Source organism: Silurus aristotelis (assembly GCF_946808225.1).
Source record: "Silurus aristotelis genome assembly, chromosome: 13".
NCBI lineage: Eukaryota > Metazoa > Chordata > Actinopteri > Siluriformes > Siluridae > Silurus > Silurus aristotelis.
The window spans coordinates 13088856-13116104 of record NC_139586.1 but is presented as its reverse complement, the minus strand read 5'-3'; the positions used below and the strand labels follow the sequence as shown (position 1 = coordinate 13116104).

The 27249-nt window shown below is 34.5% G+C and overlaps 1 protein-coding gene across 1 annotated transcript; it reads left to right on the top strand.

The window, feature by feature from the left end:
- Window positions 1–10219: 10219 nt before the first annotated feature.
- hnf4b (hepatic nuclear factor 4, beta) lies at window positions 10220–22263 on the top strand. The gene is made up of 10 exons (XM_083557735.1): window positions 10220–10576; window positions 13138–13315; window positions 13833–13927; window positions 15872–15975; window positions 16421–16573; window positions 16852–16939; window positions 17017–17169; window positions 18830–19066; window positions 19263–19382; window positions 19900–22263. The coding sequence occupies exons 1-10, from the start codon at window positions 10462–10464 to the stop codon at window positions 20025–20027; spliced, it is 1371 nt and encodes a 456-aa protein (XP_083413861.1). The 5' UTR covers window positions 10220–10461; the 3' UTR covers window positions 20028–22263.
- Window positions 22264–27249: the final 4986 nt, after the last annotated feature.

Below are 27249 nucleotides of genomic sequence, written 5' to 3'. Positions count from 1 at the left end.
ACCCCTGCCATCCACACCGGCTATTGTGCAGTCCAACACGATATGATTTAGAGGAAAGGGATAAAAAAAAAAATCTGCTCCACATATTGAACTTTTTAACTTCTGAGAACAATAGAAAGAAACACAAATCTCATGGTTTTATAAGGGGAAAAAGTTGTGAGAGGAAAATTTTTTAAAGTGTTTTCATGTCTGTAGTGTTTTATATTTTCAATAACTAACATTATAATCATAAAGATTATAATTAGAAGTCAAGTTTATATCTATAGCGCTTTTCACAACAGACATTGTCTCAAAGCAGCTTCTTAGAATTTTAAAGTTAAGGTGAATGGTGTGCATTTATCCCTGATGAGCAGCCATGGTGACTGTGGCAAGGAAAAACTCCCTTAGATGTTATGAGGAAGAAACCTTGAGAGGAACCAGACTCAAAAGGGGACTCAAAAGGGGAGCCCATCCTCATTTGGGTGACATCAAGAGTGTGATCATAAATCTTTAAACAAAGATATATATATAGATTATCTTTTATCCAAACCTGGATAAGTCAGAAAACAAGATGGCTATAAATAATGTCAACATCTAATGTCTAACGTGTTTGATTGGTGGACAATTCCACAATAAAATGCTCTATGTCTCAGATATATAGCCAACAAATAATGGCATACATTCAGATATCGTTTAATATTGGAACATTTGAAGTTAACAATCCAGGGTTAATTCAGGTAAAGGGAACTTTGAAAACAATTAAGTTTAAAAACTTGTACTAATGAGATGCATAAGAATTGCTTCTTGGTAATAAACTAACTAAAACTTATGTGTAGTTTACTAATTGAAGTAGTGGTAATCACAATCCAATTCATGTATATTTTAATCTTTAAATATAATTTATCCACGTTATATTTGTGATTTCATGACTCATGACTTTATATAATGTTATAACGTTATATTCAAGTTAAGGTTTAGATTATGAAACTACGTTAAATAACTTTTAATGAGTAGAGCAAAAAAATATTTGTTCAGAATTGTACAGAATTGAAAATTTTTTTTTTTTTTTTTAAATATTACATGACTAATAAATTATAAATAATTTATAACCAAAGTATCATTCTCACAAGTTCAACATAAATACCTTGATCTGATTAAACATATGATCACATTTTTCTGGTGCAGCACATGAAAACAGTGCAGTAACTATCATTCTGTCTGAAGCGGTAGTGAACAACTCATACTCTCTGATATATAACGGAGAGATGTAGCTCAGTCTCTGATCTCTCTCTTTTTCTCTCTTCCTCTCTTTCTTTCTTCCTCTCTCTCTCTCTCTCTCTCTCTCTCTCTCTCTCTCTCTCTCTCTCTCTCTCTCTCTCTCTTCCTCTCTCACAGCTGTGCCCTCAATTTCTTGTGCACTTGATGCGAACAATGTGTGCTTTCTGCAAATAACATTAAATAGCCCACTGCTTTAGTAATGCCCCATAAATATGCCTAAACCTCCAAGAGCAAAAATAATTACTTTCATACCTTTTTCCAAGCCCACAGCAAAGAATCATTTTTCTCTCCCTCTCCTATTCCTTCTGCTCATCTTCTTCCTCCTCATTCGATTTAATCAATTCCTGCGCTTTATTCTTTGCTCTTCCACCTTTTTTCTATACATTTTCTTTACCTTTTCACAAATTATAATTTGTAATGCTGCAGTAACACAAACAGTCAACTCGTTTAAAAAATGTCAATGCCACTGTGCCCCCTGAAGTAAACAGATACCTGTAAAAGTTTTTTTATAATAATTGAAGGAACCTAGGTGATTCACAGAGGGGAAAATTCTATTTCTATTTTAAAAAATGTGTAAATCTGGAAATCAATATTTTATATTTGTTTGTTTGATTAATTGTTTGGGGTTTTTTTTGTTTGTTTGTTTGTTTGTGCAACATTTTTTAAATCTTAGAGTACTGATTTTTAGATGCAAAACTGCCAAAGCACTAATATAGAAAAAAATGGAGAAAACAACTTTATCTACTTACTCACCTTTGATTGTTGGTTTAATTTATTGATTTCTAATAATATGATTAGATTTTTTTATCATGCATGAAATGCAAAAAACATTTGTTTGTTTGTTTTATTTGTTTGTTTATAATATTTTATTTTGCTTTCTGTTTTTATTAACACAAGTTCAGATTTCAGATTAATACCTGTTAATTGCAAATAGTTTTTGCAAAACTGTACAATTTCAAATGAATCTTATCAATGTTCCAGTTTTAATGTTTCTTTGGATATGGATGTATATATTTCTATATACTATGTATTTGATGTAGTAGAGGTTAAACAAAGGGCCTGTGAGACTACAGGAAGTGAAAGATGTGTAGGTTTTAAGGTGTAGTTACATACGCACAGGATTATAGACGCCTAAATGAATCGCATCAAAGCAAAGAAACAAAACCCATAACTCTTTTAACCCTGTACCTGTAGTTACACATCCTTTTCTTCTGTACACATGCTGCTGCACCACTTCATGTGGATCTTCACATGGATCTTTATGGATCTCTGAGGGATACCACCAAAGAAAAGAGAAACCACAACTGCGAGGTCAAAGTCCGGGTACATACTGTAATTAAAGACAGCGGTGAGTGTATACGTATGAGCGGCCTAATTAACATAGAGTCATGCTTCTCAAACCAACTGATCTTCTGCCAAGTTTGCCATGTGTGGATATAGAGCTCCAGCTGTGGGCAAACAGTAACAAGGGAGGGGTGTTCATGAAGCCTTACCTCTGCTGTCTTAAGAGGACTGGACAAAGGTAAAAGGTCAACCAAACTTGTTGAGAAGAGTATTGAGAAGAGGTGTTTGAAACATATTCATATAACTCATAACACAAAAAAAATTACTTCCCCAACAAAATTGTTCCATTTATTATTTGTATTTTTTTGTGATGCTGTGACTTGTTTGAAATAGATTACTTTAGCACTTTCTTTGTAATCTCAATGTCACCAAAACTCATTTTCAGAAATGACTTTGCTAATCATGCATGGAGCATGAAAGGCAAAAAGAATCATTAAAAAATTACACATGTAATCAAACCAGAGTGGAAAGAAAACACATTTTCCTTGTTTAAAAAGCAGAACTTTTGAACTCTCCAATGCCAGCTCTGGGTGAATCCATAAGGCAGAGTGACTCCAGGTGTCGCCTTTAATTGCGAAAAGAATTAGGAAAACCTTGTTTGATGCATTGAGTTTTTCATAATTACTAATCGAGCATGATGGCAATAAAACAATGCACATTGTTCACACATCTGTGTTTTCCATTCAATCCTCAACTTTCATTCGAGCTGTCTGTAATCCCTCAAACATGACTAATGGGAAACATTAAATACAAGTACAGGAACAAGTGGTTTTAATTAAAATGCTGTTTCAGAGGTCCTTGAATCCAAAATGCTTTTCTTTCTTTCTTTTTTTCTTTCTTTCTTTCTTTCTTTCTTTCTTTCTTTCTTTCTTTCTGCACATGTTTTTCCTTTTATTAGCAGTTATGGATTTCTTCACATCGCTTTTCTAAAAAAAAAAATAAAACTTGTATACTTTCTCCTGAATTCTAGTGCTAGGATCTGAACTACAGTACATGTATTTTTTTTTACCAAAAAAAAACAAAAAAAACTATGTAAAACAACAATTACTCTCAGCAAATAGCAGGTTTAATGTCAGGTTTTATAAAATTGCAAAATGCCATGTTCTGTGTGAGTCAGATGATGGAGTGATTTGCTGCTCAAATACTTACTTACAAAAATGTTTTAAGTAAATAAGAGGGAGGGAGGGACTTTGACAGAAACAGACAGATGGATGGACAGGCAAAGGAAAGGTTGGATTATAATATGATATGATAAATTATATATATATTTAAAAAAAAAATCATATATATATATATATATATATATATATATATATATATATATATATATATATATATATATATATATATATATATATATATATACAAAAAGTAAATTCTTTTTATAAAGTCAGAAAGTAAATAAAACATTTGTGAATTTTATTTATACTCTCTGATAAAGAAACTTACAGAGGCAAGCTTGATCACCTACTTTAGATTAGACTTGTCCTGTTTGTTTGTTTGTTTTTATTGTACCTCTTTTTACATTACGTAAGAATCAGAAGCACATTTTTCATGACAAAGCATTTCCTGTGATCATGAGGTCACAGTTTACAGTTAACAGTACACAGTTTAATAATGCTGAGTGGCATGAAAACGCATCCTGTAAGGACCGAAGGAGAAAACAGCAAGGGAACTGAACTCGGCTGGGTTCTTCATGGGAACTTTTCATGAACTGACTCTGACATCGCTCTGTTCCTCCCTCACGTACTGAACTAAGGTTTATAAGAGTTAATGAACAGTACATGCACACCAGTACTAAGCGTCAGGCTGTGACACTGTGACCTTTTAACTTTTTTAAGAGAGCTTGTGTATTACATATGGGCGCAATCAAACAATCCATTCAAACTCTCTCCGGCCCGGTCACGCTGCTCCTAAAGATCACACAGATCCCAGAGAACATGTGGCTGAAACTTTCACTTTCAATCAACTTTCTTGAGGAGGTTTTTTCTTTTTTCTGCACTGATGCTCCTGTACACAATACACCAACTCTTTTTGTGAGAAATGGGTGAAGAGTCAAGTTAAAATAAAATACACGTTTTAAAATGATGTTTAAATTAAAACAAATTAAAGCATTCAATAAAAGTATCTGTTTTAATCTTTTGTTTTCTTAATTAGCCAAATTAACACAATTCAAAATTCTAATAATTCTTTTTTTTATGTAAAAGTGATTTCTCTACCTTAATGTACTTCTGTTAAAGCATTTTGGTGGAGATAAAGGTTCTAAAAAAGGGTTCTAACTGAAGCCATCTGTAATAAGGAAAGCATCTGAGGTAAAGTTCTACATGGAAACCTTTTGAAACTTTAAGGTTTTACATAGAGCATAGTGAAAGTACCTGACAAGGTTCCACCTAAGATATTCAACTACTTGGTGATGATGATGATGATGATGATGATGATGATAAATGCTAAATGATAATGACTAATACATTTATATAATTTCTTCTGTATAGTTTGTTTATTTGCTTTTGTTGTTGTAATTGTTGATACTGTTTTCAGGATTCTATGGTTTGGGTATTCCATGCAATTACCACAACAAAACTGATAGAATATATTTAAAAAATATTTAAATAATTCAATGAAAAGCTTTTTAAATAGGTAATTAAGATAGAGTGTGAGTGACTCAAAAGATCAGATTTTTTCTGTATTCAGATTTTTATTATTTTCTGCAAAACATTAAATAAAAATTTACTTCAAGCATCAGTATCATGCTGAAGCCATAAATGTAAAAAAAATTTGAATCAGACGTAAAAAATTTTGAGTAAAGCAATCTTGCTAAACTCTCATGATGGTGTGTCAGTTTATCATGTTTTGTTTTTAATGTTGATTTATTTTTTTATTATATAATTCAGAATGTTTACAGGTCACACACTGCTCCCAGGATGCACCTCAGCATCTGTGGGTGAGTATGAAAAATCTTTGGTCCGAGTCAGTTTTAGGGGTTAATTTTTTCGTGTGTGTGTGTGTGTGTGTGTGTGTGTGTGTGTGTGTGTGTGTGTGTGTGTGTGTGTGTGTGTGTGTGTGTGTGTGTGTGTGTGTGTATATATGTGTGTGTGACAGACTCCTCTCCTGGTGAGCTCGCTTCCATGATGAATGGCCACCTTTCCATTCTTTATTGCGCCACTAAATCATAAGGCTGCCATGCTTTTATAACCATTCTTTGCTGCTTTTTTAATCCCTCTCCTCTTTTGGAATAATCCTACAAAGTCAGTTTCTTTTTTTTGGGGGGGAATGTTTTCATCTATTGAAAAAAGCATCATTACATACACAAAACATCTCAATCAGACACCCTCTGATGGTCTTGCGGTCCTGTGGTCATCCAAACCTACTATAAAGGTTTAAAGTCAAAGCTTATAATGATAAAATCCACACATTTTGTTGTGAAAAGGAAAAAGACCTGTGTCCTTGAATGATATGAAGCGATTTTCTGTCCTCCGTTTCCCCACCCTGCATTCTCAAACCTGGATTTCTCCATTAGGCCTTTACAGAAGGAGTAATACAGAATGATACAGAGTGTAGAATGATTCTGTAATACTTTCACCCCTCATATCCTTTTGATATAATGATACTATCTACCACCTTATTACCTGTAACTATAGCAAGCCTTGCTGCGGGTGAAATGAGCAAATGAGTTTTCTTCTCTTCATCTCCTGTGATTCATGCCAGATCTACATTCGAGTCTCATCCGCAGCAGCAGTGCTGCCAAGCAAACTTGCATCATGAGAAAATGAGCATCGTATGAGTGTTTACAATTATCACAGTGTTATGGTACATTACAGTATCACAAAAATCACCGTATTTTGCATCTAATGTTCACTCTCGTGCTATAAAACCAGGGTTGCAAAAAAAGGACAAAAATGCAAAAAAGGACAAAAGTGCAAAGAGGTTCCTAGAGGTCCTTTTAAAAGATTCTAAGCTTTGCTGTGACAATCTGAAGAACCGATAAACAGGGACATGGCATTTTGCATGTGCATCTTAGTTTGCATCATTTAAGCAATTCGCAAATATGAGGTATATAATATATATAATATAAGAGTAATATATTTTGTTATAATATAATTTATGAACACAATAAGATTTATAAAGTTAATATACTGAGGACTAGAGCTGGACTAAATCTGGATTGGGGTGTTCAACAACATATGGATGTGATAGTCAGTTTTACACAGTAAATTGGCTATATATTTTATGTTAGGTCCAGGAGGTTAACTTGAGGCCGCAATTAAGATACTGATACTAGGAGATAATATGTCAAGGTCATGAGACTACATTATTTTAAGACCATATGTTAATACATCAATATGACAAACTCTGAATCTCATGGGCACCAGTTGTGTTGTGTTGTGTTGTGTAATGTTATGACCATGAGACACCAAAGTTATGACCATAAATTGTGTAAATTGTAACTTAATATGTTGTGAAACCTTCTACTGAATACTGTAAGTGCCCTTTAGATAATTATTTGGCAGGAACAGGTAAAAGAGTTTAATATCTTTGAGGATTTGTTCAAGGTGATGTGAGCTAATGGTATATACATTACCATGGTAGATCATTCCAAGATTGAAATGCAATATTTTCTATCATCTGCATGCTTATATTTTTGCAACCACAGTGGTCTATTTCAAATGATTTCTCTGTCTCAGTCATTTTAAAACAATCATTGCAACAAACTCATAGGAACAATGTCAGCACAAACATGTTGCCAAGAGACACAACCAATCTATAATTTAATCCCTCTTTTTGCCAATTGGTTGAACTGACTGCTGTTGGCGATGTAATTTCAGACCAAACATAGATCCATGGATTTTCCCTTGTGTTGATCTGATATGAATTTGCTGGTAGTGGATTGAGTGCAACATCTCAAAACTTTGGTGTCAGTTGTTCTTATCAGTGACTGAGCAGTTATCTCTTCGCTTCTTATCCCTCTTCTCTTCATTTCTCCCCTCTTCTCTTCTCTTCTCTTCACTTCTCTTCTCTTCTCTTCACTTCTCTTCTCTTCTCTTCTCTTCTCTTCTCTTCTCCTTTCTTCTCTTCTCTTCTCTTCTCTTCTCCTTTCTTCTCTTTGACTTCCAGGAAATCCTTGGTATAGTATTTGTATCGGGAGTGATGCCATCATTAGCAATCAATAGGAATTTACTCATTGCCATCTTACATGTAGAAATATCAAAAATATTAGAAAATGTATCTAAAATGTAAAAATATAAGACTACAATTAAAAAAATGTAATTTTTAAATAGTATTGACTAGTCTTATTTTATTGGTAGCTCATTTTCATTCTATGGGTTGATAATTTTATTTAACAGATAATTTTATTTTTATTAATTGACTTAGTTAACATGCCAATTCTAAACTTGAATGCACATGTTTGATATCAGTTCTTTAATAACAATATAATTAAAACCATTACATAACCTCAGAACAATCACAACAGAACAAATGCAAGCAACTTGAAAACTTGTTTATTCATGAATTTCAATTTAACTCTGAAACTGTCCTCAGTTTTGCTTTTCTGATCTTCGCCTCTGAAAAATCCACTCGACCTTCAGCCATCGATTCCCACATCAGACAGACAGATAGAGAGACAGATAGCTTCACCTCCACTGCACCTGTAATGAGTAAATTTAGCTTCCCTGACAGGTTCTTTGACCTCACAGAGGTCTTTTTTCTTTGAGCCAGATGTTACAGGTGTTTTATTAGAAAAAAAATCACACCGAAACACTCTTGCAGAGTCCTGACTCCTCAAACCTTTGTGTCAATCACGATTTACACGTTTTATTGTGTCTGCTTCAGGACACGTCCTTTGATATAGTGTGTTGTACTCGGGAAAAGTTAGAAAAGGGTGAAAGAAACAGTGTATATGCTGTATTATGTCTCCCCCTAGTGGCCATGTATAAAAACTAGCTTTTAAAGTTTTTAATACTTTAATCAATATTGGCAGGGACAAACATTAATGCTTTATGAAAACGTATGTTTATTATTAGTGAAACTATATTCAACATAGAACATGAAGCCAAAATATTTTTTTAATGTTTTACCGTAATTATGTTGTTTTAAATTAGGTAAATAGTAAAAACACCAAACAGAACTTTTGCTATGTTTCCACGGACGGGTTTAATTGCCGGATGTTTGTTCTGTTGTTCCGGTGCTTGATCTGATACTTGGTGCAAACAAATGTTTTGTGAATAAAAATTATTTTTCGGTGTAGTTTATTTAGGGTTTTTTTTTTATATCTGAGTAAAGAGATGATGTTGCGAATAAATCTGTGTTGGGTTGAAGGTTTTAAATTTGACTCTTTAATATTTATTTTCTTTACATTTGTAATAAAATGTGTGTGTGTGTGTGTGTGTGTGTGTGTGTGTGTGTGTGTGTGTGTGTGTGTGTGTGTGTGTGTGTGTGTGTGTGTGTGAGCAGGTACACAGTAATTTGATGGGAGACTCTGGCACACGCTAAGCTATGAGCTGTGACGGACAGATTTTTATGAACCATCAATCATTGAAAGTGTAACCCATGCACCAAGGATTTGAGTAAAGGGGGTGGAGTAAAGTGGGTGGGTGAGGATGTTAAAGTGTGGGGTCCTGACCCAAGGCCCGATGTGACATTCACAAAAGGAGTTGCCACTCTCTCTCTCTCACTCACTCAGACCACTCTATTACACCAAAGCATGATGGATATTCCCTCTAAAATGGCTCACATGTGGCCTGACATGCAATTTGTTATCATTTAGAAAAATCATGTGGTTTCAAATTTATGAATCACTTTTTTATAAACCTTAAAACAACAATTTTAGTAATAAAATATAAAGAAATATAACTTTATTTTTATGTATTTATGTATGTAAATATCAGAGAAATGCTATATTGAGAACTGTAGTGTATAAACATTTGTGTTGTGTAATCAAGAAAAGGTACATCATGTTTTTTTTTTGTTTTTTTGTTTTTTTTTACCAAGAATCAATATTGCTAATAGCAAACACAGGGCAAAGGTGATTGGAAAGCCCCTGCTGCTTCCTAGAAAGAAAAAAAAAGAAAAAAAAAAAAAAAAAAAAAGGTTGCCTGGTCACCATACCCAGGTTTCGTTGTTTCATAGAATTGTTTTACAAGGAAATACATTAAATGTTGTTGTAATTTTCATACCATTATTTTATTTGTGGAAATCTTTTTATAAAACTCCTTTTATTTGTGCACATAAAAATGTATAACACTCCTATCATTTTCAAAAATAATTACTAAAATGGTCTGTTGGAGCATTTATAAAGGATCCCGCTCTGCAGGAAAATATCAGAACTGGCAATCCTGGGGTAATTGGTGTGTAATCTGGCTAACAGTGCCTCTAAAGGCAATAAGAGGAACTGCACCTTTACAAATGTCAAAAAACTTGTGGTTTGTAGTTGTGACTCCAAAACCATCAAAACTTACAATGTGTTAACAAGAATTGTGTACATGTAACTATTGAACATATTTAATTTATTTTTATGTGGTGAAACATGGCTGGCCATGTGACAGTTTTCCTGAGCGAGTCATGTTTACTTTTGAATGCCCTCCCCTTTATGATTCCCTGTCATCTGATAAGAGCAAACTCAGTGACAAGAGCAAATGCAATCTCTGCTTCTTCTTTCCTTACATGACTGTGGAAGGAGCAGTTTCATAAGAAGTCATAGAACACTGAAAGCCAATCTCCAAAGAGTGAAGAAGTAGGCCATGCTGGTGAAAGTCAACGCCTACTGAATGATTGATGGCTTTTCTGCTTTGAGCTTTAATCTCCTGTGTAAAGAAGTAAAGAATTTGAAGTCATCCATCCAGTCTGACTTGGAATTACAGTACTATGAAGATCTCTGAAGGAGAACTGGACTTGGGCACCACGGATTACACGGTGGCCCTGGACCCGAGCTACACCATGCTGGAATTTGACAGCCTAAGAGTTCTCCCAGTGGACACAGGTTTGTGTAACATGACCACAAACACACTTTGTTGTGGGTTAAAGTGATCAAAAATCAAAAAGAGTGAAACACTGGTTTGATTGATCCAATATATAGGAATATTTTCCTGATGGAATGGAATTATAAGCATAATAAGGTTTATAATTTTCTTCATAACTAAATTCTTTTATTCCTCTTATACCACTTACTCACTTCAAATTATCACACGTTTGTTTTTGTCCATTTATAGGTACAATAATATTTGTTGTTGTGGAACATCTACAAAACAAGTGTATATAGCAACACACAGGTGTTTTAAGTGTGTTTATAGCAACTATAAACACACTAAACTACACTAGGCTACACACCAAACTGCACACCATAACAATCACTTTACTACACATTAAACTGCACACTGGAGTACACACTATAGTATTCATCACATCACACACCAAACTAAACTAAACACCAAACTACACACCATACTACGCACCATACAACACACCAAAACAGCACACTCAACTACATACTATAGTACACACCACAATACACATCACTATACACTACACACTATATTGTACACCACACTACAAAACAAACTACTGTACACAACAAACCGCAAACTCAACTACACACCATAGTACACACCAAAGAAAAAAAAAAATATATATATATATATATATATATATATATATATATATATATATATATATATATTTTATCAGCAAAACAATAATAGTGTATCTATGTCCAAGAGGTACTGTTTCCTTTACTGGTTCCTGGTATGTGCTTCATGGCTTTACCATAGCTTTAGGCACAAGCTTGGAATAATTTTATTTTGCTCTTAGATGAGGTGATCGAGTGATAATAAACAAAACTCCAGGGTTTCTGATTTTAAACCTGCGCTTGAGTTACTGTCTCGAAGTTTTTCATGTTCCCACTGTTTCTGGGTCCTGATGTGTTTTCCCTCCACCCAATTCGCCATGGCAGGAGGTGACTTGGTAACTCTAAACTACTCCTTTGTGTGAATGTGTGTGGTGTCCTGTGAGACACTGGTATCTCATCCAGAATGTATTCCAACTTCAGACTAAGTGGTCCTAATATAGATCCACTTATTGAAAACAGTGAATGAAGCTCCAGAGTCCTGGTTTGATCCTGAGCTTAAGGTTTCTGATTGGATAAAGTTCCCTGCACCTTTTAAAAATGTGCCATTAGGCAGTCTAGTGACACTGGTGTGCATTATAGGATATTTCTTTATCTTGTTCCCATTGTTCCTAGGATTCCTGACTTCAGATTCAGTCTGAAGTTTATATGAATGAATGATTAAACAGATGCTCTTAGCTAAACTAGATGCAAGATGCTATTAGCTAAACCAAATGTCTTTGAAATATAGCACAAAAAAACATTTAGTTGTTTATATGTGAAACTAAAGTAACTCTATACACTTGGAATTTACATGCAAGTTGGAGAACCATATTTTTTTCACAATAGAACATAGAATTCATATCAAATGTTTAAACTGAGAAACAAATAAGGTAATTTTGATAGCTGCAATACGTTTAATAAAAAGTTGGAACAAAAGTCTGTAAAAAAAAGTAAATATTTTTATATTGTGTGATCTTTGCAGTAATGGCGAGTCAAGGCGAGTTTCTCAAAGTGGAAATATGGTTATTATTTCTCTTTAGTTGAGCATAAAGACAAAAACTCAATCAGTCAAATGTAAGCTGTGTCTTTCTGGTTCGAAGGTCATATCTACTGCGATAAACAGCAACTCCAATCTGTCGAAGCTCCTCCAGAAACTCCATGCCTTGACGAAGCTAGAAGCTAACCCGGTGTTATGTTGTACATTGTTGAAAGTTTTTATACTTTAACTGTAAAAGGAACATTTTTCAGAGCTCAACACAACAGCTTTTATGATGCAGAAGCAACTTTAGTTTTTGATTCTGAATATATAATTCAGCTTGTTTTGTTATTTATTTCAGAAATCCTTGTGATATATTCAGTTACGTTTTAAATGAATTAACTAGTAACTGTAACTAGTTACTATTTCTAGTAACTAGCACAACACTGATATTTGATATGTTTTATTGTGAAATAATTGCAATCTATTTTTATTTGCATTTTGCACAGTGTCCCACCTTTTTTGGAATTGGGGCTGTATTCCTTTTACATTTGTATTTGAGTAATGGTAAGTACTTTAGTAAAAAAAAGTATAATGAAATAAATGTTTCCCAAAATGTAAGTACGAGATACTTGGAAGATGTACAGAAACAAAAAAGTACTTCCTTACTGTCTACCACTAAGGTTTTTTCATATCCATACACAGTCAGAGCCTCGTAACTCCTCTGGAATTGTTTTTATCTTGAATGAAAAGAATTCATCTGAAAATTTAGTTTATATTATAAAGCTTTAGATTTCCATTTACAAAGACATTTGAAAACTTGTGGAGGCAAAAACATGCAGGTTTCTCAGTACAGAAATTCAACAACTGACCTTGAAATTTATTGAGTTTAGATTAAGCCATGTCTCTTTTCTTTTCTCATTATGGATCTTAATATCTTTAAACTTGTTTAATGTCACAGAGCCATTCAGGTCCGAGTCGTCCCATGTAGCCACAGCTGGGATGCCCCAAGCTGCTGCCATGCTGTGCTCCATTTGTGCAGATAAAGCCACCGGGAAACACTATGGGGCATCCAGCTGCGATGGCTGCAAAGGCTTCTTTAGGCGGAGTGTGCGCAAGAACCACGCTTATACATGCAGGTGAGAGCAAGGGCACCATACAATAAAATAGTAAAACATCTTTGCTCTGTACACAAGAATCCAGAAACAAATAGTATCATGCAGCTATAAGAAAATAATCAATAACTGCAAGTCCTAAAGAGTGGATAAGCAATTTCCTCATATACAGTACTGTACAACAGCAACTTGCAAAAAAAACGTAGCTTTTTGCAGAACCAAGAAACCAAAAAGCCTAAACTCTGGAAAACTTAGTTACAGCTTTACCTCTGATTGTGACACAGCAATGATACTAGAGACTCTTTCCAGACTCATGACTATACACTTGAGATTTGAAGCTGTGCTACTGTCAGAGCTGCTGGAGTGGAAAATTAACAACTTCTGACTAATCAGAATGGACAATTTATAGAGCATTTTAGCCATAGTCTCTAGAAATTTTTGTAGTGGTGGAATGGTAAGATTTTAGACTTTTTTTTTATTTAGTTAAGAGCGTGTGTGTGTGTGTGTGTGTGTGTGTGTGTGTGTGTGTGTGTGTGTGTAGGTTTAGCAGGCAGTGTGTTGTGGACAAGGACAAGAGGAATCAATGTCGATACTGCAGACTACGGAAATGCTTCAGAGCAGGCATGAGGAAAGAAGGTAAGATGCCAATTATATGATTGAGTGCGAAAGTTTGTGTTTGACAAAGAAGGCAAGGAAATAAGTCTTAATTATAGCATTAGTTTTGAGTTTTACAAATGTTTCTTCATTATTATTAGTTACCAAAAAAATAAAAAAGTGTTTTAAGTATATATGTATAAACAGTGAATTTATTAGTTCATTATTATTTTTGTTTTCATTTTCAAAAGATTAAATGTTTAGAGATTGTGTATCATTGTGTGAATTATGTAGGTTTATTTTAAAAGTGCTCCCAAATAAAGATCTGACAATATACAGTTCAATTTTTATAATCAATTTTTATCTTCATTGTTCTATTTAAAACACGTAATGATTTTAGTGCAGTACCTAACAGATTTCAAATAATATGGCATTTGCCAAAATGTTGCAAATGAATAATAGTACTGTAAATATTTTCAAGTTTATAATAAATCCATGAACAATATTCTCCACTATACACTAGACTGTGTACTTAATGAACAATTCATGAATAATGATTAATATAGCATTTAATTACAATCATAAACATGTAACAGGTAACATCAAATTAATATCTATTGGTTTATTTCTACTTTAAAATATCAACACATTTTTGATAAAGGCTTACTTATTTGATGATACTTCAATCTATAATTTATTAATTGATGACTTCTTGGACTGGAAGTTTCATGATAAATGACTGAAAAAGAGGACGGCCTCTTTGTGTGAATGTAATTGTAGATGTATGTTATAATATATTATTTTAATGAAATGTACAAAAGGCACATGAATGACTTTTTTCCAACATGGCTGTGATCTAAGGTAGGAGAATCTAAACCAAGTCTTATCTCCTTTTGTAGTTACTGATAAATGAGAGGGATAAACTAATCATGGCAAGAAGGAGTGCCATGAATGGCTTTTCCTTAATGTCAATAATTAACACACTGGTGTATAGTCAAATATTTGCTAGGAATTATTTAAAAAAAAAAAAAAAAACAGACATGGCTTGGTACATGAAAAAGACATTTGGTATTTATTTAGTATAACTATAATCCACAGCATTATGATTGATTATGATTAATTTATCTTTTCTATAATTTTTTTTTTCATTCAGACAGAATGTACATTTGATCATAAGCCAAACTTTACAAGCATATAAAGTGGGTCATAAACCAAACTAGTGTGTTGTATAATAATGAATAATCCATGAGAGGCGATGCATTACAATTATTTCATTACAAATGAGATGCTGATTAAAGCCAATCAGCAGCTAGTGAACATAGATTTTAGTCTAGATTACAAAAAAAAAGAAAAAAGACACCTTGCTCTATATAGGCTACTATCTAGTGAGGTTTTTAGAATAACTTCATAATATGCAGTTGAGACACAGTAAAGTCTAACATTTAAAGTAACTTCAACTGTGTTTTGAGGATAATATTATTATAATTATTACAACAGCTAGCCAGACTGTGTCTCAAAAACTGCACAAAACTAGAAACATCTAAGTATCAGAAAATTTAGATGTTTATTATTTTTTGGCTGAGATGTTTCAGACGTATGGACTTAACCAACTCTTTGATCCACTTTAAGCTTTTACCAATTGCAACAGAAACATCTGTAAATCAAAGCATTATCTAAATTTATACTTTACCATTTTAAATGTCTGGTCCACTCCTCCTCCAGTAATAATGTTTATATAGGACGTGTGGGGCAAAAAAAGTTACCACCAAAAAAATCTCCAAAAAATAAGACTTTACTATGAAGCAGGGATGCTGTGCTGCTGCAAATGAAAATAGGGTCTATAAAGTGGTAAGACTTTCTTTTATGGCATAATTGTGATTATTTTGGGGTTAAGTAAAGCAGTGTTTTGATGTACCTGGGTAAACAAGTGAAAAAAAAATGTAAACACTGAATAATATGTTTTGTTTTGTTTTGTTTTTGCCTTAGCTGTACAGAATGAACGAGACAGGATCAGCTGCCGTCGAGAAGCTCAGGGAGTCAGGACTTTGACTATCAGCATCCTACTGAAGGCAGAAGAGAGCACACATCAGGTAGGCATCATAAGCACAAAAAATCTAATCATTGACGAGAATGTTAAAGTTATTTAGGCAAAGACTAGAATATTCTGTAAAAGGTCGGAGCAAGGGCACCATTAAGGCAATCCTTAAAGTAAAGAAGATCAGTGATGCAGTTTTAGTCCCCTCAGTGATCAGCAGAACTGCCTGAGCACACTACTTGATCACAAGCTCAAAACCAGTGGGTTTATGGGTATAATAACAATCAGGCTTCCACATGATGACACAAATGAGCTAATTGGATGATTGAATTATGAGGTGTGGGATATTTTTCCACCAAGGTTCTGCAGCTTAATCTTAAAACCACTGGAATTAACTTATTTAACTTTATATGTGGAAATTAATCTTTTAATATTGTCTGTCTAAAGCACTGTACTGCTCTTCAGCTACGTTAAGCTTACTGTTTTGGTTCTTTATGCAGTTCTCTGTTCTGACTCCACCCATGAAGGAAGTAATTGCAAAGAAAATCGCTCGCCCAGCAGATGTTTGCGAATCCATTAAGCAGCAGCTCCTTCTCCTGGTGGAATGGGCAAAACGCATCCCAGAGTTCTGCGAGCTGCCGGTGGACGACAGGGTAGGGCATGTTTGTGTCATTTTTACCAGATGATTGATAAAACCTGTACATTTGTAAAGGCAACATATTAGCAAAATGTCTGTAATTGATGTGGTGTAGGAGGAATAAAACACTTTGTAACCGGGTTTTATAGGAAAATAATACATTTTGAAGTGGTAACAGTATTGCCACTTCATAACACCATCCTGTCACTAATTATTTTTACATTATTTTTCGTGTTTTGTCTTTAATATGTAAATGTAAATAAAGTACACCATCTGTGTTGTGTTTATGTGCAGGTTAGCTTGTTGCGAGCTCACTCAGCTGAGCACCTCATCCTGGGTTTGGCTCGTCGATCGCTTCCTTATAATGATGTCATCCTGCTAGGTAATGCACAGCTGTGGATTTTACCTTAAAGGTGTTTTCATGTGAGGACTGACATCACTCATGATCTCTTCTATCAGGAAATGACTTCATCATCCCTGTGAATGGTCCAGAGCTGGAGATGTCCAAAGTGGCAGCACGTGTCTTGGAAGAGCTGGTCAGGCCTCTGAGAGACCTGGACATAACTGACACGGAGTTTGCCTGTCTCAGGGCCATCGTCTTTTTCGCCCCGGGTCAGTCTCACAAACGTTCACACAGTATCTCACCTCACCACAATCCTTTTCCAAAACTGTCTCGCTCTGATTTTCACATTATGGTTTCATAGGAAAACTATTAATAACTTTGGAAACTTCTGGAATTTATTACCAGCTGGATGGAGGGACTGATTATAATATCTGAGCCAAAATAACTGAGGACTGTCAGGTTCTGTCTGAGGGAAATGCATACCCAAAAACATTTCACTACATTTCAATACACAAAAAATCCCATCATGGTCAGGTTTTCCAGGGTTTTAGTCTTAAAAATACTCAAAACATATTTATGGAATTTAAGGTCAAAAGATAAGTCTGAATATCAGTCATTAAATTATTATAATGTGGTTATAATTCCACTTAATATATTTTAATAATATTTGTATCTTTTTATCTTTTTTTTTTGTTGTTTGTTGTTTGAGGTTTGGCAGATTTAAATTGGATGAAAAATTAAGGGCAGTTGAAAAAGATATTGGACCACTTAGCAGGAGCAACCTGGATTGGCATTAAATGTGTAGAAAGTCTGATTCACAATAGAGACACAATGTTTTGTCTGATAGAAACTTGTTTGTAAACATTGATCTGGTTTCTTTACTCAAAGTTGTACCTGAGCAAGACTGAATTTTTCTGGCTGTAATATGAACATCAGAAATAAATTTAATTGCTCGATCAAATTTATTTTTTTTGCTACAGTAACAGCAAGTGCACTATAAGTTGGATAGCAAATACACAAAACCTATAACTAATAAAGAACTGAATCAAAAAATGCATGGCTTGACATAGTGAAATATATATAATCATTAGTACAGTGGGGGTTTTGTTAGAAAACTTAGGAGGAATTTTTTTTTGGGTGGCATCTCAGGTTTGTAATAGTTATGGTGCTTTATAACGTTTTACTGGGAACATTAGGGTTTTGTTTTCTGGCTTCTTGCTACAGTAATAGGTTATAGAGTTACAGCGAGAGGGAGATAGAAGATGATGATTCTGGTAAGAAAATGTACAGTACATAAAAAAATAGGAACTCGCTGTTATATCTTATCTATAAAATCATTATGATCATATGATGCTTTGTTCATCAAGCATCATATTCTTGCAAAGCACCATGGTGTAATGCAGAATAACAAAATGTGAAAATGTAAAAATACAAATGTTACAAGTCAAGTCAAGTTACTTTTATTGTCATTTCTACTATACACAGTGGTACACAGTAAAACGAAACAACGTTCCTCCAGAACCCTGGTGCTACACTAAACAACATAGAGCTACATAAACTGCATCGAGTGCAACCTAGTGCAAACAGTGCAGACAGACAACACAAGACAAAACACATAACCCAAGATAGCGCCGACCAGAAAAACCGTCTGTATACTCTGATTATACAGTACTGTGCAAAGAATACATAAAAGGAAATTCACTTTGTCTAATACTGCAACACCCTAGATGAACCATATTTTCACTGGAGTTCTGGAACTATCTTACCATTAAGTTTTATAACAAGTTTCTTCTTCTTTGTGTCTAAGAGCTGAGGGAAAACTGCATGCTGTCAATATCTTTTTTATATGCACAAATCTTGCATAAAAAAGAAGTCTGACCTTCTGCATCATTGCTCCTATAAAACATTTTTCTTTTTTTTTTCTTTCAGACTGCCCTGGGCTGGAGTGTGCTCAGATGGTGCGCAGGCTGCGTTTTCAGGCCCATGTGTTGTTGGACGAAGCAACGTGTGAGCAGCGTGGACGGTTTGGAGAACTGCTGCTGCTGCTGCCACCACTGCAAAGCACTGCCTGGCACATGGTAGAACAGCTCCAGCTTGCCCGCCTGTTGGGAGAAGCCAGCATGGACAACCTACTGCAGGAGATGCTACTCGGAGAGTCAGCCACAGGTAGCAGCTGCCAGTGCACATCTGGAGCAAGTTTAAAATGGTCAAATTGATAAAATTATTGTTTTAAGACCAACTCCTAGAAATGTAACCCATATGTTAAAGCCTGCAAAATCTTGATTTCTCTTCTGAGTGCCTAGTGGAAATGAATATATAGAAAATTGATGGATTTCTGTTTTTTCTCATTGATCTTTTACAGGCTCAAACCCAGAAGTGCTCAGTTTCAGTCCCCCTGTTGACCCGGTTCTGTCACGGAACCTACACCTGGAACAAGTGGCACTGCCAAACTTTACCTCGGTCATCCTCCCTGTACCATCCTGTGAGTCTCTTTTAAGTAAAGCTGAAAGTCAAACTAAAATCAACCGAACCTAGCTTAAGTGTGAAATATTGTATAGACTCATGAAAAAGAATATGGGTCCTTTATGGTAATTGTGATAGTTGGGTAACTAAAGAAATAGTTTCTGAAATCTAAATTATATATATATAATTTTTTTTAACCCAAATGAAACATTCAAAAAATCTAACAGAACCCTCCAAAATCACACAAACTCCAAATTATTAATAATTTTCTACTTAGCCCATGAACCTGACAGTAGTTTAGCATGGAGACTTTGTACACCATGATACATTGGTTCTTTCAGAGTTCTTTAGGGGATAATAATGGGATGTTAACATCCAGGATGTTAATATCTGTACCATTACAGCTAACATTTCTGTCTCTCATTAGTTTCTACTGTATGTGTTTGGATTTTGTTCGAATTTGATTATTTAGTTTGGCTGAGTGACAGCAAGGACAATGTTCAAAGATAAATCCTGTATCTCTACCTGTTTGGCAGCTCTAGCTGGAGTTCCTCTGCTTGCTGTCCAGTCTGGTGCTCAGCTCTACGCACACACACCTTCTGCAGGAATGACACTGGACATGGACAGCTGTCTCACCAAGTCTGCAGTCCACACATGTCTCTGAGCACACACAAACACACACATATGCACAAACATGCGCACAAGCACATCGTGTACACATACAAACACTCATACGCACTGCATAATGCTGTCTTATTCAGATACACATACACACTGTTAATGTTTGCTAATGTCCAGGTATAATAAGATGAATCTTTAGCTTTACATTCTCTCTTATACCAAAACCATTAAAAACACTTATTTCTAATTAGTTGTTAGCATTCACGCCTAGCAATAGCATTTAAGGAGCACAGACCGTAACCAAAAACATCACCAAATCTTATTTGCCAACCACAGGAATGTCATTTTTCATAAATGCATTTAAACTCATGTTCCTAAAATGTTTTTTACCAATACCATAGAAACCATGCTCCTGAGAATGGCACATTTTGCTGTTAATAATGTGAGAAAATTTGCCTAAAGGAAACATTAACTGATTTTGCTTGTCACAAACTAAACAGAGAGTATTTTATTTATCAGAGGGCACACAAGGTTATCAATAACAATTTCACATTGCTGGATGTCTAGACATGATTTCATTTCCTATGTTTCATAAAATTACACTTTTGTTAGCGTTAGATTTTGATACTTATCTAATCTTGTGGTACTGGACATATAGCACATGTAAATTATTCAGTTATATTGTCAGAATATAATAAAATTCTAGCTTTTTTTTTTAGATCATATAAAGTGTGCATAGATATAAATCATCGCCAGCAGAGGGAGCTGATGGACCTGAATGGCTTTTTCAGAATAGTTACAAATTTTGTTCTGAATTTTCAAATCAAATCAAATGAGCTGCATGGAACAATGATACAATTGAATTTACACAATTACAAAACAAGATGGTTTTAATGAAATAAAGCATGTCCATCATGCCTGCAATTAAAGAAATCACTGACAGAGTTACTGTTAAAACAGCAAATAAATTTTTTTAAAACAGCACACAAATACACAATTTACATCACAAGATCTTTTTTTTTTTTCAGGATTATTCCTTTAAGAGCAGATTCCTTTTTTTGTGCCATCATTTCTATCGTCACATGTTTAGTTTATAATATCATACAATCTATATCACAATATAAGTTCAGTTTTTTAGTTGTCATTATATTTTGCATTTTAACTTTAACTCTCTGTTTCAGACACTAATTTTGTGAATAGTGATTTGGGAACACTTTGAATACCTTAATATCATCTGTGTTTTTATAAATAAGACACTTCATTTGGTATTATATTGTGTGTATATATAGCCTTACACATGTGCTGTAATTATTCCATTTTACTTGTTGAATAAAGTTGTTTGTCTGCTTACATTGGGGGAACCTTCTGGTCTGTATCTGTTTGCCTCTCTTTTTGATTCTGTCTGCCTATCTTTATGTCTGTCGTCCACCCCCCCGAACCCCCCCCCCCCCTCTCTCTCTCTCTCTCTCGCTCTTGCTCTCGCTCTCGCTCTCTCTCTCTCTCTCTCTCTCTCTCTCTGCATTGGCCTCTCTCTCTGTCTACCTGTTTTTCTTTTTTTCTCTGTCTGCCTTTTGCATTTGTTTCTGACTGTTCTTCTGTATCTCTGTAAATATCTACCTGTCATTCTTTCTCTTTCTGTATCTGTTTGTAGCTAACTGTCTTTTTGCCTGTATATGCCTGTCTCTCTGTCTGTATCTACCAATCTTAAGCTTTCTTTATCTATCACTGTCTATGTCTGCCTATTTTTATTATATCTTGCTCTGTTGTGTCTGTTTGTCTGTCTGTCTGTCTGTCTGTCTGTCTGTCTGTCTGTCTGTCTGTCTGTCTCTCTCTCTCTCTCTCTCTCTCTCTCTCTCATGCACGCACACACACACACACACACACACACACACACACACACACACACACACACACACACACACACACACACACACACACACACACACACACACACTTTTATAATCTCTCATTCTGTCTTAGTCTGTCAGCCTTTCAGTTTCTGCCTATTTCTTTCTTTTTGTCCATCTCTCTCTATCTATATCACTTTTTTTTTACTCTGCGATAAGTGATTGAATCTGTGAATGTAATAAAATGCAATAGCTGGTGAAATATTACCCAGTGATAAACACACAGCAGTAAATGATTGTGCTGTTTGTTGTGTTGGTGATTTGGCAGAATGAAGGGTTCAGGGTCCACACTCAGACAGATTTTTTTTTCTCATATATTGTATCTTTATTATCTATCTAAGTGCTGGATAGGAATAAATGTTATCAACAATAGGATGGTGTGCATTTCTGTAATCTCTCTGGGAATGGTGCTGCTGTTTTGTAGCAGTTCCTTATTAAAAATTGTTAAGCTTCTATCAAGGAACTGTATTGAGTATAGTAGAAAAGCAAAAAATGCATGATGTAGAGCTTATAATTATATGAAGCAAAGGTGTGTCACATCAATCAGCTGATCCATTTTGGGTGCCTTTTGTTTTAAGAGATTTAAAGCTAATACAAAGTCTAATAAAAGCTAACAGCAAAAATTGTAGCAGCCTTATCTGCTGCATCTTAGGTAAAGAAGAAATTGTTTGCATTTTATATTTAGTATCTAAATAACAGTGGTGGACAGTAACAACGTAAGCAGTGGTGGATTTAAGCATAGGCTAGCATGGGCTAGCACGTAATTCCAGGGATTTCAGAACAGCGTAACAGATATTGGGCAGGTGTGGCCTATTTGATTAATCTGTAACGATCATGTACAGTTTTGAGAAATAACCTTCATACTGTTAACTTCAGATACCTGGCCTGATCACAAGTGTTTCGTGTCATATACCCTTTGCATACTGTTAACCTGATACTGTTACTGATACTGATCTTGATTGCACGTGTTTCGCATCAGATTACATTTATACTGTTACAATTACATTCATATTGCTATAAGTCCAGACACCTATCCTGATTGTTCCATGTTCACAATATATTATTCAGTTATGGAGTACGCATTTCACTGTAATAAGCTTTACATCAGTACTATCATGTATTCTATAACTAAAGGCAATCTTCAGTTAAAGATACATTTTTATTAATCTCAGTTATTTCCACAGCCCATGCCTGTAATAATTTTCTTAAATATCCATAATTCAATACTCTATTTAATTAACACATAAGGAATAAGAGACATAAGATGTTTAAAGAACTGGTTGATTAAGGACTTACAGATTCTTCTCATGCACAATCTCCCAAACCATACATTTTTCGAATTCATCTAAAATACTTCTAATAGACTACTTTGTCTATCCGAGGGTCGGCACAGGGCGTCCATGAAAAACAAATCTACTGGTTTATTTATTTATTTATTTATTTATTTATTTATAACCGCTCATTTGCACTCATTTTATATCATGTCACGGTCAATAAACCTGGTCGGGACTCGATTGTGCATCCACTGCCGAGAGAAGTTCCCTCACTTATACACTCAGAAAGGAGAGGCTGGGGTTGGACCAAAATCCACCATGGTGCACACAAATAACCATCTGGGGTTGACAAACGCACTGTCGCATTTTGTGGCATTTTTCCTTCAAAAGAATTTAGTCTTTTTTGATCATACAAAGGAGAGCAATACATCATTCAAATCTGTTAAGCGTATATTTTTATTTGTATACACTCATAATAACAACAAAATGCTGTGCTTTTGTAAAATAAAGAAAACAGACATTAGGCGCTCTCTGCCTTCTCTGTCATCTTTCTTCACAGTCATAAATAAAACAACCGGAATCTAAGTTAATACTCGCCTCACAGAGAATACATATATGTATGGAAAGCTCGAAATGCCTATTTTTAAGTAAACTAATCACATTGAAAACAAATATATTCTCTGAAAATTTTCAGTTTCTCCAGTATGACCTGATTAAAATAATCACACATAAAATGTGATTAACGACTACTTTTTACTTAACTTTACTTAAATACATGTCAGAGCCCAAACTTCTTTACTTTACTTTAGTAAAAAGTTATATATACATGTATATATGTTATTCAGCCACGTCTTAAAATACAAATCATTATTGTTTCAAAGATTAAAGGCACAATTACTTTCCCATATACTCTGCAGTAACATGGTAAATGTTACAATGTGGGCTTTTAAAATGTTAGCATTCTGACACTTGGAATTTTAAGATATAGAATAGTAAATACCTGTTTGTATTGAATAAATGTTTTTGTGTGGTATGTTTTATATTTCTTTTATTTTTGTTTGCAATGTCCAAGAACAGCTTAACATTTAAATGATTTTTACAGATGAAAATATGGCTATTGAATATATTATTTGTGAAAAATTTATTCAGTTAGAGGTTTGTTTATTTTTAGACAGAATTATGTGGAAAAAATGGAAAGGGGACAAAGTCAGGCAGCAATATATTCAAGAAGAAATCATGTCAGAGACAGGTAGATGCAGTACAGTGCATTTGAGAACAATTATTGTCTGTACAATAGTTTTTATTTATAAAAAGAGAGATGCGTTGTCCACTCACTTTTGCAGTGCCATTTTTATGTCATCAGACTTGTGTTGTGGCACATGACTTTTACAATAGGCCCCCTCTGACTGATTCTTGTCATGTCAAGAATATGAGCAATGGAACAATGGATTTGTAAACTGCTCTGAGAATATGTTCTTACTTATCCAGTGATAGTAGCTCAAGCAGAGAGGAGCTTTTCAAAGATAAAACTAATCAATGGCAGAGATGTTGAGTCATGGCGTGGTTCACTCAGGGCATCACTCAATGTAGAACCACCATTGCTGGTTGGTGGTGTCTACTTAACATTACCATACAGTTTAGCATCAGTTCAACATCAAGCAAAACATTTTGAGAGTAATAAATGATGGAAGAACCTCCTTACTCTAACTTGCCACAGAATCCATGGCCTTATTTGCCCCATTTCTTTGATCAGTGTTTAACTCATTAATATCATTCTATTAATAGATTGGTGTGCTAAGAGTAACATTAGAGTTTTTTCACATAAACTGAGTTGATTAAGTCTTGTGATAAAGAATTATAATAGGACATTATAGACATAATAAATCATGGTACTTGGATATTTAATTACATTTGAAGGCACATACTTTTGTACTTTTACCCAAGTGAAAGTTTAAAGGGAACACTTTTTACTAAAGTCTATGCTTTGTGTACTTTATCCACCACTGCCAAATAACCAACTAATTGCATTTGGATTTGTTAAATATCCTGGCTGTATTGCTAAGTCAGTTAGAGAAGATAAACAGCAGAGAGCGCCAAACACCACATCACATTCTCAATGTCTGCTGAAGTAGGTTCAAGTGTCATTTCTTCAAATTTTACCATAATATTAAATATGACAGTGATGTGTGTCAATTAAGATTTATAGTTTGCATATTGCATATTTGAGCAAGACTAAGTTGCATACTGCATCTATTACAATAGTATTACTTTGTAGTACAGGTGAGTCCAGGCGTTGAACTGGCCTGCCTGCAGTTTAGACCTTTTACTATTTGAAAACATTTGTAACATCATGAAATTAAAAATACAAAAAAGGACACACAGATCTGTTTAGCAGCTAGAATTCTAAATCAGATACATATGGAACAACATTTCTCTCCCAAAAGATTTCCAGATTTATACAACAGAACATGTGATGTTACACAGTGGTAACATGGCTCTCTCCCAAAATATTAAGACCTGTTGTTTTTATCAAATTATAAACAACCTTATATCTTTCCCTAAAATGGTACATTTTCTTAGTTCGAAGCTTTGATGTTTTCTATGTTTTATTGTGAATAAAATATTGGTTTATGAGATTTGCAAATCATTGCATTCTGATTTTATTAAGTATTGTACACAGTGTCCCAACTATTTTTGAACTGGGCTTGTAATGTTAAAGATGGAGCTAAAGTTTAAGATTCAAATTATAGTTAAAGGTGGTAGAGTTATAAGGCAGAGTTAAAGAGAGTAGGATAGCGATAAATAGAAATATTAACTCTAACGTTGCCTTAGACATCAACTTAAAGTTACAGTTAAAATTAAAGTAAGACAAAAGTTTCAGTTAAAGTTATAGTTAACCTTAAAGATTGTGTTAGGTTTAAAGTGACTATTAAAAATAATGTTAAACTTATATGTGTGAATTAAAGTTGAACGCTGTGTTAGAGTTGGAAGTAGATTTAACTTAAACTTAGACTTAATATTAAAGTTAGAGTTCAAGTTAGAGGTAGATGTAAAATGACAGAATTAATGTAAGATTTAAGATAAAGTCAAAGTAAGAGTTCAAGTTTATAATATTTATGACCTTGTTGAAAATTCTATCAATTTTTTTTATCTGATAATGGAGTTACTGTAAATAATAAAGTTTCCATTATTCCAATCACACATGAATAATTAGTTGCGAAAGAAATATAACTTTATATAATTTTATCTTTCGCCAAGCTCCAACAAATACACCCAAAACAATTAATCGTGTCCTGCAGAAATAATTTATTTTGTGTATTTCTTAGAATCATTCCTAGTTCAGTTCCAGGAAAGTATCATCCATTTCTACAATACTGAACAGAGCTTCCTGAAAGGCTGAAAGGCCATTTTTCAACATTCTGACCAAAGCACAGATCAGAAGCTCCACATCTGCCTACCTGTTACTGAATCTTTCTCCCCTCTCTTCAGCCTGGGTGCGCTGGGCTTTTCCATGCTCAGACCCTCCGGAGGTGTGAAGTGAAGTGGGGGCAGGGGTTGTTGAAGGGAAAACCGCACAGCCACAGGTAGCACAGACCAGGTCTTTCAGGCCTTTCTTTGCCCTCACTGACCCACAGCTGTGCCTCAGAACCAGGACGTGTAAAGCATTCCTTCTGAGCTAAGAAAGCTCAAAGTTTCGACATGCATTTAAGTTTAAGGTAACAAAATTAGTGCTGACTGAGATTTGGCTCCGAACAGAATGACAAGGGGCAACAAGGGGAGGCAAATGGAGGTGTGGGGAGGTAACATGCAACATGTACTTTGCTTTTATGATTTGTGGTACTTAGTAAAAAGATAATTTGTCTTTTTGAGGAGAAAAAGAGTGAGCCACTGTTTATAGCTGCTATAAGCTGTTTCACAGATTTTCCACATTAAATTAAACTTAAAATGCATAAAATGTATGCAAACATTTTTTAACATCTTTAAAAATGTTTAATTTGTTATTATCTCAAGTATCACGTTCGACAGTGTTGTTATAGCATTTTAACATCAGGACATGATATTATCACATTTAAAGAAATCACAG

Excerpts from the sequence above, each read along its gene's own strand:
- hnf4b (XM_083557735.1), top strand. The coding sequence starts at position 10,462 with ATGAAGATCTCTGAAGGAGAACTGGACTTGGGCACCACGGATTACACG. Across the intron at positions 19,067-19,262 it reads ACTCGGAGAGTCAGCCACAG|GCTCAAACCCAGAAGTGCTC; the intron begins GTAGCAGCTGCC and ends GATCTTTTACAG. Across the intron at positions 19,383-19,899 it reads CATCCTCCCTGTACCATCCT|CTCTAGCTGGAGTTCCTCTG; the intron begins GTGAGTCTCTTT and ends CCTGTTTGGCAG.